Source organism: Colletotrichum lupini, chromosome 4, assembly GCF_023278565.1.
Source record: "Colletotrichum lupini chromosome 4, complete sequence".
Classification (NCBI taxonomy): Eukaryota; Fungi; Ascomycota; class Sordariomycetes; order Glomerellales; family Glomerellaceae; genus Colletotrichum; species Colletotrichum lupini.
The window spans coordinates 1,008,760-1,023,145 of record NC_064677.1 but is presented as its reverse complement, the minus strand read 5'-3'; the positions used below and the strand labels follow the sequence as shown (position 1 = coordinate 1,023,145).

At 32.7% G+C, this 14,386-nt stretch overlaps 1 protein-coding gene across 1 annotated transcript; it reads left to right on the top strand.

The window, feature by feature from the left end:
• Positions 1-9,243: 9,243 nt before the first annotated feature.
• CLUP02_07414 (uncharacterized protein) lies at positions 9,244-9,408 on the top strand (the record flags this gene model as incomplete). Its single annotated transcript, XM_049286409.1, has 1 exon — positions 9,244-9,408. The coding sequence occupies one exon, from the start codon at positions 9,244-9,246 to the stop codon at positions 9,406-9,408; it is 165 nt and encodes a 54-aa protein (XP_049143552.1).
• Positions 9,409-14,386: the final 4,978 nt, after the last annotated feature.

Below are 14,386 nucleotides of genomic sequence, written 5' to 3'. Positions count from 1 at the left end.
GTACGACCTTAAGCCCGCGATTTAAATAACCTCTTTATAGCTCCCTTAACTACCCCCCGGGTATTACTTAGGAATACTATATAGGGGACGGTTTAATAAAGGAAAAAGGGATTTAAAAGTCCTAATAATATTAAGTTAAGAGTATTATAGATCTCGGATATTAACTTAGGAAAAAAGTAGCTACCCTAAAGTAGTCCTACGACCTCCCGTTAGAGTTATTATTAGCTTAAAAAAAGGCTAAAAAGACGAGGATTTAAGAGGAAAAAAAAAGAATCCTCTAGAGGGCCGCTAAAAGACTTCTTTTTTATACTAGCTCCTGGCGCGAGATTATTAATTTTAAGAAATTAACTAAAAAAGCTATTTAAAAATTATAAAAAGTATAAGGCTTAGGAAGCTAGAAATATATAAAATAGCGGAAATTAATAACTAATAAAAATCCCGAGACTAATTACTATATTTTCTTATAGTAATATAAACGTCTATTATTATTATTATTAAAAAGAACTACTAAAACCTACCCTTTTATACTAAATAAAAAGGAGGATTTTAGTAAGTATAATAGTTAGCGATTTAGAAAGGTAGTAGTAATTGCTAAAAATAATAAAAACGAGAGTAGTAGCGAGATAGTAAGAGGAAGCGGGAATCTCTTAGACTTTAATAAATTCGTTAAGTAGTAAAAGTACGGATTTATTATAACTAGCGCGCGGATTAAATATATCCTCGTTAAGATTAAATATATTAGTAATTATTAATACGGGTATAAGCTAGAGTACGACCCTTAGTAAGTTAGGGTAAAAAAGAAGAGAACGAAATACGATCTTAAATAGAATCCTAATCTTTTATAAGTAGGTAAATATTAACCCGGACTATTAGGGGACGTAAATATATAGAATTATAAATTAGCTTAATAATAAGTAAATTAACGCAGTATTAATCTATTTAACTAAGGTTTACAAGAAAAAGGGGCTATAGGGGTAACCCTTATTTTACGAAATTATAAACGACCTTAGTTATTAACTAGATAAATAGTTCGCGAGCATAAGCTTAGGAATTATAAAAGTAGTTAATAGATTTTTTTACGGGCGAGGGGTATTATTAGTATAATTATAATTATAAGAGCTATACGAAATATTAATAGCGATAATTATAGAGGAGGAATTCGTATTATAGAACTAAGTATAGGTCGATAGAGCGTATAATTACTTTAATAAATTTAAAAAAAGGGTAAACGACCTAGATTTCCTCCCTATAATTACTAACAGAAATTTGTTATTATAAAAGGATATACCGGGGCAAAATATAGTACTAGAAGTACGATAATCGATAATTCTACTTATTTCGATTTATAACTCGTTATTATTATTAATACGAAATTCGGCGCCGATTAGCTAATAAAAAAGGAGGCAGACGACCCGAAGTTATTAATAATACGTAGCGACGTAGGGATCGTATATAAATACTAAAAATCTAGTAGTAAATACGAGGTAATTTATAGATTTTAAAAAGATCTTTTTAAAAGAGAAATTATACTCTGGGGGGAAGTATAAGGTCTTATAAAAAACCTTAATAATATTTTACGATTATTATAAAAAAGTCGGAATTAGGGAATATTAGTACTATTTGGTAATTAATATCGTACTCGTAAGTAAAGCCTCTGATTATTACTATAAAGCGGTGCGTAATCTTAATTAAAACGACCTTTTTAATATAATTAACGTAATCTAAAGCCGCTTCGAGACTTACGATAAGAACCTAAAGCTCTTATCTAAGCTACGAGCGATTTTTTATATATTTATAGTTAGGATAATAGAGGGTAAATTATAAATAGAGATCTTTAAAGAGCTTATTAATTAAATTAATAAGCTAGCGAAAACCTAGCTAAATAAGGGGATAAACGAGTAAAAAGTTAGATATTTTTATACTATAATTTAGCGTATATTAAAAGTAAAAATAATATTATACTAAGTACCTAAAAATTACGAAACGCTCTACTCGAGGCTAAGATTTAGCTTTAATATTAAAGCGAGAATACCGTACTAAACCTATTTCTAAGCGTACGACGGCCCTTATTAATAATATTAGGTCGATTAAACGTATAATAAAAAAGGAAAAGAGGCTAAATACGGTAATTACTAATAAAGAGGCCTAGATTTATTAAATAAGTAAAGATTTAATTTATAAGTAAAGTAATAAAAGAAGTAATACTATATTTATCAAAAGGATAGATATTAGTTAAGTAACTATTCCAAAAAGGAGCGTACTAAATTATATAAATAATATAAAAAGTCGAGGGTAGTAGATAGTAAAACTAGCCCTTGTTAGTTTAACTAATTCTTTATTATATATAAGAGTAGATCTAGGGGTACGGAACTTAGTAACAGTAGCTAAAGTAGCGGCCTAAAATATATATCCCTTATAAGAAATTCGGAAGATAAGGAAGATCTTACTATCACGGCAGTGGGCACCAGGGCCCTGTGGGCCCTGTGGCTCAGCCTCAGGCTACGAGGCTGAGCTCCTAGTAGTTACGTGACGAGCTAGACCGCTGGGCCTAAAGGGCCAGCCTGCCAGCTTCTACCTACTATTCTATTTTTTCCCTCTTTACGTTAAGTCTTTAGTTAATTAGTTTAATATAGCAGCGTTCTAACCTACCTCGAGTTCCCTTTTATAATACTACTTAACGTTACTTAATTAACTATTCTCTAGAGACAGAACGATAATATCTTAATTAATTAACTACTAACTACCCCTACCGAAAAAGCGCATAAGAAAGCCGAGCGATAGCTAGTTAAATTAATTATATATAAATAATATAATTAATATCCCCCGAATATATACCCCTTTTATTAAACGTAATAGTTAGAGGATATAGCTAAAGAGGCTAGGTCTCCCTTTATACTAACGGCTTTTAATAAAGTTATTACTTTTATAAGTCTTAATAAAGCGTCGTAGGCCTTAATAAAGGCGCTAAGCTCTTAGTTATTAATTTAGAAGTTATGCTATTTAACTAGCTAATAGAGCGCTTCTTACCCTCTACTACCTAGGCCGATCGCTTAGTATACCTTAGTAACGTAGCTAACTAGCTTATTTTATTTATTTATATTCGTAACGATATCCTCTTTAAAAAAAATACTAAGTAGTATATCGACCTCGACCTTATCTAAGAGCTATACTTTAAAAACGACGGAAAGACCTTGCTTAAATAGATTAAATAGTAATTAAAGATGCGTATTACTTAGTACTAATTAGAGTAGGTCCTAGCGTCCGCTATTAGCTAATTAAGTAATAATACTAAGCGCTTATATATAATAACTTACGAAAACCTCGACCTTATGCGTATTATTATTATAGAGCTCTATATTATAAAAGAAGCCCTTACCCGAGCCTATGTTAATAATACGGCTATAGCTAAAAAGCTAAAGTAATTAAAAAACGGCTCTTAGGCTAGCTCTATTTAGAATACTACTACCCTCGGCGCGCTAGAGTAGCGGCTAGTACGCTTAGAAACGTAAAGTAGCTACGAAACTACTCTAGCCTCGTCCTATCCTATTACTTATAGCTCTTAGAAAATGCCTAACGTACCTATTTTTATAAGTAATAATACTAGCTTTAAGTTCGATTACTAGTTTTAGTATATTATAAAGCGCTTAAAGAATACTAACTATAGTATAAATAAGTACTACTTAGAGTATATTATTAATAAAATTAAAAATAGCGCTACGGAGTTTATATACTTATTACTAACTTTTAACGAGATTATTACGGCCGAGTAGCTACTTTACGAGCTTAAGTCGGCTTATATTAGCCTAATTACTATAGACGACGCTAGTTATAAGCTAGACGTATTTATAATTACGTTTAAAGACGTCTACTAAAAGCGCTCTATATTTACTAAGCTCGTGCGTATTAATAAGCTTCTAAAGTCCTAATAAAAGCGCCGTTTTTATAATAAACTACTTATATATTTTCATAACTAAGTTATATTAAAATACTTAGATAATACGGCTACTTTTTAAAAGTATATTAAGTACGTTACCTAGCTAGTTAACGTAATATAGCCCCTTTTTATAAAGGACCGCGCGGTTAAAGTTTTTAGCTAGACTTATTAAACTTTAGGTAGAAGTAATAAAAGTAGCGGAAATAATAAAAGTACTAGAGGTACTAAATAGGACCGAGGTCGTACCTTTACTTATAAAACGATCCCTAAAGCCTTATATTAAAAGCTTAAGGATAGTAGCGCTTACTTCGTTTATAATAATATTAAATATATTTTTAAGGACTGCCTTAAGAAGCTAAAGACTACTATAGCTGCTATTAACGCTACTACGGGCCCTGCTAAGATAGAGTCGGGTTTAGAAAACTAAACCCCTTAGTAAAAGTAAACTCCTAGCTAGGGGATATATATAAAAAGGATAAAAAATTAGCAATTAATTTAGTAAACTTATAAGATCTCGTAGGGGGTTAGCCCCTTAAAATAGAGCTTATATTAATATTTAATAAATATAGAATTTGCCTAAGAGCCTTACTTAATACGGGAGCTAATAAGTACGGATTTATAAATAACCGCATAACCCCTTTATTATAACAGTTCTGCGCGGCCCTATTTTATAAATTACTATGCCTAATCCCTATTATTAAGTTTAATAAAAAGTAATTAAACAATATTAGCGTAGTATAGACCGCTAATTTATATATTAATTAATAAGTCCTTTTAAAAGCACCCCTCTTTTAGCTTAATACGGGCCGCTACGACCTAATCCTAGGGCGGAAGTAGTTCGAATACTACGGGGTAAACCCTAATATTCGCCGCTAACGGCTAATATAGCCTAAGGACCTACTACTATAAAGGACGCCCACTACTATTATTAGGGATATCGAGGACCTATATACCCCAAAAGTTATCGATATATAATACTAAATCGACGCCGACTATTAATAGGACCTATTTAAAATAAATATGGCCCGCTATAACCGAAAGCTTTAGTAATAGCGGGTAAAGGGTATACCGATTAGGATATTATTATACTTATTAAAAATAATAGCCCGTTAGATATAGTAGTTAAACGAGGCTAAGGATATAAAAAAAATAAAACGCGCCCTTAACGGCACTACTATTACCCCTATAAAGAGGGTTAAATAGCGGAAACTATACTTAGTAGCGTTATAAATAAATATTACTTTTATTAGTGCTCCCGTATTTAAAAGAAACTTAAGGTAGAACGACGTTAAAATAAGCTCTATATTACTCTATAAGCTAGACCGTATTATAGAGGATAAGAAAGAGGAGGTAGACCCTTTATATAACGACGACTAAGTTACTTATAACTTTATAATAACTAACTTATTAAAGTACTTACGGCCCTAAACCGACGTTTTTAGTAAAGCAGCTAGCGATATACTTATATTTTATAAGCTATATAATTATAAAATCGAGCTCCTAAATAGTAATAAAAAGAAACTAACCTACTACCCTCTATATAAGTAGTTAGTACCGGAGCTAAAGGCTATAAAAGCCTATTTATTAAAGTACTTATAAAAGGGATTTATCGAGCTAAGTAATACTCCTTTTACGTCGCCGACGCTATTTATAAAAAAGTATAATAACAGTCTACGCTTCTATATTAATTTTTATAAACTAAATAAGGTTATAAAAAAAGACCGCTACTTATTACTACTTATTAACAAGACCCTCGCGCGGCTAAGTAGGGTAAAAGTATTTATTAAACTAAATATTAAGCAGGCCTTTTACTATATTTACCTCGACCTAGCCTCCGAGGACTTAACGACGTTTAGAACCCGCTATAGGGTATATAAGTATAGGGTAATACCCTTCGGGCTCTATAACGGGCTTACTACGTACTAACGATATATAAACAAGATACTAATAGAGTACCTAGACGACTTCTATATAATATATATAAATAATATCCTAATCTTTTTAAACGACCCCCTTTAGTACTAAGAGCACGTTACTAAAGTACTAGACTACTTATAAAAAGTAGGCTTATAAGCGGATATTAAGAAGTATAAATTTAGCGTTATTTTTATAAAGTACTTAGGCTTCGTAGTTTTTATAAAAGGTATATAACTTAATAAAGAGAAAGTCTTTATAATTAGAGACTAAAAGCTACTTATATTACTTAAGGGTATCTAGTCTTTCCTCGGGTTCTATAACTTCTATAAGAGATTTATAAGGAATTACGGCTACTTAGCTAGGCCCCTTATAAAACTAATAAGTAAGGGAGTTCTTTTTAACTTTAGCGCCGACTATAAGACGGCCTTTAAAGCTATAAAGCTAGTACTAACGTCGGCGCTAATCCTTTATTATTTTAAGCTAAAGCTACTAACGTAGTTAGAAACTAATATTTCTAACTTAATATGCGCCGGAGCGCTATTATAATAATAAAAAAATAACAGGTTATAGTACTTAATAGCCTTTTATTTAAAAATAATAAGTAGCGCAGAGCTTAATTACGCTATTTATAATAAAAAAATACTAATAATAATACTATACCTAAAGGAATAGCGCACAGAGCTTATAAACTATAAATATAAGTTTAACGTTATTATAAACTATTAGCTACTACTATTCTTTATAACTAAGTACTTACTTAACTTATAATAAGCTTACTAAGCTAGCACGCTAGCGGACTTTAACTTTTAGATTTATTATTATTTAGAGAAAGAGAACGTACTAGCTAACGCCTTATTACGGAAAATAGAGGATATCCGTACTTAGTAAGTACTAAAAGAGGCTAATAGGACCTAAGTCCTCTTATTATTAGGACTACTATCCCCTAATATTATAGCGGAGCTATGGGCGCTATTAAGCGCCGTAGTTAGTTAATTATAACTTATAATTAGCTCGCTCTTATTAAAAAACGAGCTCTAGGGGTATTTACTAGTAGAGAAGATTTTAAAGCTTAATAAAAACCTTATTATAGCGTCCCTTATACTAATACGAGCGCTAATAGCTAAAGGGCGCGAGCGCTAGTTTATTTAAAATAACGGATTATTAGTAATAAATAGGAAGCTCGTAATACCCGAAAAAGAGAACCTTCGTATTATAATTATCCGCGAGGTCTACGAGTAAAAGCTCCTCGCCTACCTAGGGTGTAATAAGGTTATAAAAATAATTAAATAGTAATACTACTAGCCGGGCCTAACGGTAAATACTTACTAATACGTACGGAACTACTATACTTACTACCGATTATAAAAGCCGCGTAACAAGCCCCTAGGGGAGCTAAGGCTGCTTTTAATACTTAACTACCCGTAGTAATATATTTCTACCAACTTTATAACTATCCCTACTAATTAAAAAGGATTTAATAATATTTAAGTAGTAATAAACCGCCTGAGTAAAAGGGCGATATCTATTCCTTATTATAAAACTACTATAATAAAAGATATAAGCTAAATATTTTATAAATAGGTACTACCTATCTTCGGCTTACTAAAGACTATTATATTAAACCGAGGCCTTTAATTTATCTCCGACTTCTAAAGGGAACTCTATAAGATCTACGGGGTTAAGCTATAGCTATTAACGGCCGACTACCCCTAAATAGATAGCTAAATAGAAGTACTAAACTAATATATCCTATAGTAATTAAAACTACTAATTAACTAATACTAAGATAACTAGAGCAATATACTACCTATAGTTAATTTTACTTATACTACCTAGCTTAGTAAGACTATAGGGCTATTACTATACGAAATAGAATTCGGTTATTAACTACGGCTCTTTTTTAACTAATCTAAATAAACCTACTAATTTAGCTTTATAAAAAAAAAAGCTAAATCGTACCGACGCGTAGTATATAGCCTAGGGGATATACGAGGCCTAGGAGACCGCTAGGGGTAATATAAAGGTTACTTAGGTATAATATAAAAAGTATATTAACTACTACTAGCGCCCGGACGACTTAAAGCTAAAAAACCGGGTCTTTATTAATACCTCGTATTAAAAGTCCGCCGACGTAAATAAACTATAATAGCTATAGGCCGGGCTATAGCCTATTATTAATACTAAATAAGGGGGTATATAAATTATAAAACTATTAATAAGTAGCCGGGTATACCCGGTTTTTTACCTAAGTAAGCTAAGAAAGGCCGCTAATAACTTATTACCTAGGTAGAACTAAGACTTATTATTACTAATTACTAATAACGACGGCGAACTAAAGTACGAGGTCTCGGAGGTCGTTAAATTACGCTTATATAAAAGAAAACTATAGTATTAAGTAGACTAAAAAGGGTATAATACGGATCCGACTTAGTATAACGTAAAGAGCTTTAAATATATACTAACGGCGCTCTAGGTATTCTATTACTAATACTTAACTACTAAGGGCCCGCTACAGAACCTAAATATATAAATAAAAGCTGCCGTAGCTAGTAATTTACTATTACTAAAGGAGGATAATAATATAATAATAGTAATTATAACTATAAATTCGCTAAAATAAGAGGTAATTTAGAGGTTTATTTTTTTAGTACTACGAATAGCGCCCTTTAGTATAGAGGGGGGGGTAATGTCACGGTAGTAAGTACTAGGGCCCTGTAAGCCCTGTGGCTCAGCCTTAGGCTGCGAGGCTAAGCTCTTAGTAGTTACGTAACGAGCTAGACCGCTAGGCCCAAAGGGCCAGCCTGCTAGCTTCTGCCCACTGTTCTGTTTTTTCCTTCTTCACGTTAAGTCTTTAGTTAATTAGGTCAATATAGCAGCGTTCCGACCTGCCTCGAGTTCCCTTTCGTGACATTACTCCCTATACTAACGAATTAGATTATAACAAAATCGACGATATTAACTACTCTTTTTTCGCCCCGTTAGCCTCTAGAGGATATACGAGGCTAAACGAATAGAGGGTAATAAAAGCTCTTAATAAGTAGGCTTTTATTTATGGATAATAAGGGAAGGTCCCTTAGATAATAAATATAGAGGCGGCTAAAAGGGTAAATTTAATAGGGCCGAAGCCTATTCTCTTAATAATTAAAAAAAAAACGCTATCTCTTTTAATATCTAAAGAAAAGGAATATAGTACTAAGTAAATCTAGGGGTAGCTAGAGGGGTCCTTTTTATACTACTTAGATCCCTCGAATACTAAGCTTATATAAGTATTTTATATAAGCAAAAGGTACGGCCTAGACGATTTCTATAGGATTATCCTAAATACTAGGGTATTATAATAGTTAACTAGAGGAAAAGGGTAATTCTAAGCGCTATAAAAGATCGCGCTAGTAATGCTTAATACGTCGACGGCGGGTATTACGAAGATTAGTTTTAGCTTAGGTAAGGAAATCGTCGCCCTAAGTATAATAAAAATAGAGATATACTTCAGAACGATAACTTTTTATATTTTACTCGTTAATACCCCATTTCTCTTATATTTAAAAAATATAGATTAACTAAGTATTATATTTAATAATACGAGGAATAGAATCTCTAATAATAAGCACTTCGAAATAGTCGAACGATAATAGGGGTATACGTTTATAAAGCTTATTAATAATACGAAGTTGATTAATTACTTAACGGAAAGTGAGCTTAGAAGATTATATTAGAGATTTAGGTACCCGTTAGTTACGAGGCTATATAACTTCTTAAAGTAATTAAATAATAATAATATTAAAATAGGGGCACTAAAGTAGTTAATAAAAGTATGTTATTAATATTAAATAAATGCGCAGAGCCTACGTAAATTTAAATTTAAATTACGTAATAAGCTTAACTTTGACTAGGAAATCGTTATTAATATTTTTTATTTAAATAGTCGGCTAGTACTATATATAATCGACGTAACTATATCCTTTTAAATAGGGCAATTCCTCCGGGATCTATAAGTAAAAATAGTATAGGTAGCCCTGCGAAAAAGCTAGATTAATATATATTAAGGACTACTAAATAGTATTAGAACCGACGCTAGTACTAGCTTTAAGTTAGTAAAATTTAGGGATAATGCGACGGCTTACGGTATATAACTAAAAGTTGTACTCGTTAAAGCGTACTATAGTATTAAAAAGGTAAAAAGGGTATACTAGTAGTTAAAAAGGGCGTTTAGAATTATTAAAAAGGAAAATCCGGATTTTACTAACGACGAATACTTCTAGATAGTACTTAAATACTATAACGATATTATGGGGCCTAACGGACTTATATTAACGCTATTAGTATTTAGAGTATATTTAAGAACGACCTTAGCCTTATTATTATTACTAAGCATAAGTTAACGAGCCTAAGTAGTTAAAAAAGTAATATAGGTACTGCGCGAAGTAAGTATAAAAAAGTAAGTTAACGAGGTAATTACTACGCATAATAGGCCCGATATAAGGAATAATTTAAATATACTACTAAATTTAGATATATAAGTATAGCGCGAAATTACTTAATAATAGGCTAGGCTATATAAGTTAATTTCCGTTAACGAGCGCTCTTATATAGTTATAAGAGATCGTAACTAGCCTCTTAAAATATTAATTATAATAGTTAAACCGTACTATATAGATCCTAACGAGGTAATTTTTAACTTATAAAAAGAAGAAGAGCTAGGGGAAACTATATAACCCGTAGTAGAGGTATAGGAAATTATTTTTAACGAAATCGTCGTAGTAGTATTAATAAACGATAAGGAAGAGGAAATTACTAAAAGGGTACTAATACTACTAGCGAGACGTTATAAAAGACTACGACGGTAAGCCCTAACGCGGTAATTTATTACTAATAACGAGGTAATTAATACTTTTTATATAGTAAAAGAGAAAGCCGATTTCGAGCTAGCGGTTAAACTACGTAAAAAAAGTATAATTATAATTACTAAAAAGCCGTATAAGGGATTAGATCTTATTAAAGTAAATACTCTTTATAATCGAGGGGTCTATCGATTTATTTTATATAACTTAAAAAAATATATAAACCTCCGTATATTTAAATTACGAATAGTTCGTAAGATTAAAGGGAAAGGAATACCCTAGCCGTACGAGAAGTTTAAATACGTAATTTAGGAGTACGGCAACGTTAAAAAGGCGACGCTATTTATATAATTACTTATTATATAGTACTATAGCTAACGATTAATAATAGTACTAATAATATTACTATAGAAGAAGGGATATAAGATTTAGAGCTATAATATTACCTAGGTATATACCTAATCGGCCACAGGGCTTATAAAGAAAATCCTAGCCTATTTACCAAAGGAAATAGCTAGTAAGTACTTAGAAAGTACGATTATTAAAGTGCTTAAGCTACTATATAGGCTCGTAAAATCGGGTACTTATTAGTAAGCTACTTATTATAATTTTTATATTAATTAATTATTAATAGTTACCTCTACGTACGACCCGTACTTATTAGTTACGGAGTACGAAGGCGACTAATTTAGGATTATTAAAATATAGACTAATAATATATTAGGCCTATTCGATATTAATTTTATAAAAAAGGAGAATAAAGAGCTTTAGAAAGCGGGCTTCGTAACGAAGCTAAAAGAGGTCCTTATAATAAATACCCCCCTAGTATTTAATAGCGGGATTTTTATAATTAAAAAGGAAACTATCGTTTTTTAATAAAAGGGGTAGGGTAAAAAGATTAACCTCGTTAATCCGAACGTAACTAATATTAAAAAGCGGTATAAGGCTAAGCTTACGCGAGGGGTATATATTATAAGTATTTATTAGCCTAAAGTAATTTTTAATTATATTAAAGTAATATAAGCTATAGATCTAACCGAACGAGACGTTAAGGTACTTAATAAGCGGCTTAAGTAGTAATAAACGAATCTCGATTAAGGTCTCGTTTACTACTTAATTAACCTTATAATTAATAAGCTCTATATTTTCGTTAATAAGTTATTTATAAATAATAATAACCTTACTTCGCAATTAGGGTATATTATTATCCTAGCTAACGAGAATATAAATAAGAGCAAATTTACTATATATAGTAATATAATTTACTACTTATTAATTAAAAATAAGTAAGTAACGAGAAGTATACTAATATCGGAGGTTTACGGTATAGTTAACGGTATTAACCTCTCTTACGTAATTTTAATAATACTAAAGAAGATTATTAATCGAATTAGCTTTTTACCTATTCTAACGGTTATTTATACTAATTCTTACTTATTATATAAATACCTTATTAAATTAAGAACGATAAAGGAAAAAAGGCTTATAATTAATATTATAGCCCTTAAGTAATTATATAAAAAGCGCGAAATACTCGAGATCCGTTAGATTAATAATAAAAATAACCTCGCAAACGCTTTTATAAAAATAGTACTAAATAAGGGATTAGAGTAATTTATAAGTAATAAAAAAGTTATTACATAAATAGAGGAATAGGTTATATAAAAAAAGTAGAGAAAAGGGGGAAAAGGAGACGACTTAATAAATAGGCCCGAGGTCGAATTATATTTCTAACTATGGTAGTTAAATCGATAAAAGAAAGAGAAAGTTAGTATTAAATTAGAAGTCTAATTTAATTACGGTATATAGCCGACTGCGCAGGGGCTAATTAGGGGCCCTATTTACGATTATTATAGCCAGCCTAACCTACGGTTAGAACCTCCTTTTTATACCTACTACGTAGATATTCATATAGTTTAATTAATCTCTTCGTCAACTACGGTTCGAACCAACTACCCTGTAATAGGGATACCAACAGCAGTGCATTGCTCTGGGGACACTGGCGGTCCATCTCGTTGAACTTTCGGGTATTTTGGTTGTAGTTCCTGTCGAGGTCACAAAATAGGATGGAAGTATTTTGAGACGCCGAGGCTAGGATTGTAATGAGTAAAATAAGAAATGGTATTGGAAAACATGATCGCTCGTGAAAAGTAAGGTGCTTAAGTGCGGAAAGATTGAGTATCGGAGATACGGGTGTATACTAATAACGGAAATTTTGGAGTTCTTGGTTCTTGATTCTTAAGCGCCGAGAACTTTAATATCCACAACATATGTATGTCGGATGACTGAACTGTACACCTCTTTGGCTCGCGTCATGAAATCCTCGCCGCCATTAACCAGATCATGTACCTTATGAACTCGTGGCGCGCCTCCATCTCCAATTGTTTCATCACGCCCTAGGTCGTGCAATATTTTGTTTTTCTTTTTCCCTACATCAGGTATTGGTGGTATCTAGATGATGGTTTTCTCTTTATAAATCCTTTCTCACCTCGGTGCCAGATTTCACATGATATGTTCCCACCTCCGTCTACATGTTTTGCACAAAGTACTCCCCTATAGACGTGTTTGTCGATATCGTTCTGAAGCTGGAGTACTCAAAAAGTTAATAATTCCAGGAGACGTGTGGGCAAACTTGCGATTCCATTATTTTGGATCTCTCCCAAACAATGGCTGCATCGCTCGTCAAGTAACATTGAGTAGTCTGGACGTGTTGTCTTAATTGCAACCCACTGGTCTGTACGCTAGCTTCCAACCCTCTTCAGAAATAAAAGTGCGGAGTGTGTTTACTCAAGCTAGTATGCTGTGTGTTTACTCATCTACCTTATGCCAGGCTGTCGGCGAATTTTACTATATGTACACTTCGAATACAACAGCAAGATGTGAGTATGATGACTATAATTTGGACTACGGCATCTTCTCAAGTTTGAATCTGAAGCTGTAAAGTTTTGATTGTTGATGCTCTTTTACAATATATGCAAGACCATCTCGGATGGCTCAGGACCGTCCTCAGGAGCGCTTGGTTTTTATGGCGAAGTTTGAGAGACCTTACCGAGACACCAGAGACGACGTTCTCATTTCTCGCCAAAGCATATATAGGCGCCAGTGGTGTTGAGATCACATAAATGTAGCGAGATGTTAAATCGGGCGGGAAATAGTTCCCGATCGGGATTGTATTTGCAGACAAGATCCTCAACTAAGTCTCCGTACCTAGAGCTTCACAGTGAGATTGTACTCCCTAAGTGCCATTACCTTAGTCCAAATGCCTAATTCCATCTATTAAGGTTTCCCGTATTACGCGGTTGAAACTCTACACACCATTCTGACGAGGCCATTGTGTCCGCACTAGTAATAATGCGAGACCGAGGTCAGTTATTCGCCAATAGACCCCAGGGATTTTGGCCCATACGCGATTATGCTTGCGCTTTCCTCCGTGACTCCCTAGTACCTTTGTCCACTGAATCATGAAGCTATCCACCCCGTTTGAAAGTCAAATCACGAACCAATGACTCGAGTCAACATAATGCCTTCTAACGAGCATGTTCAAGTCCGCTCTTTCCGAACATGTGGATGCGGAAGAAATGGCAGTTCTCACATCTATAAGTAGGGCGGTTAGTCTGCCAAGTAAAGATTCTAGTAGTAAGCGGGATCACAAATATTTGTAAAGAGCCTTTGCTATTGACCTCAACTTGCCCTACAA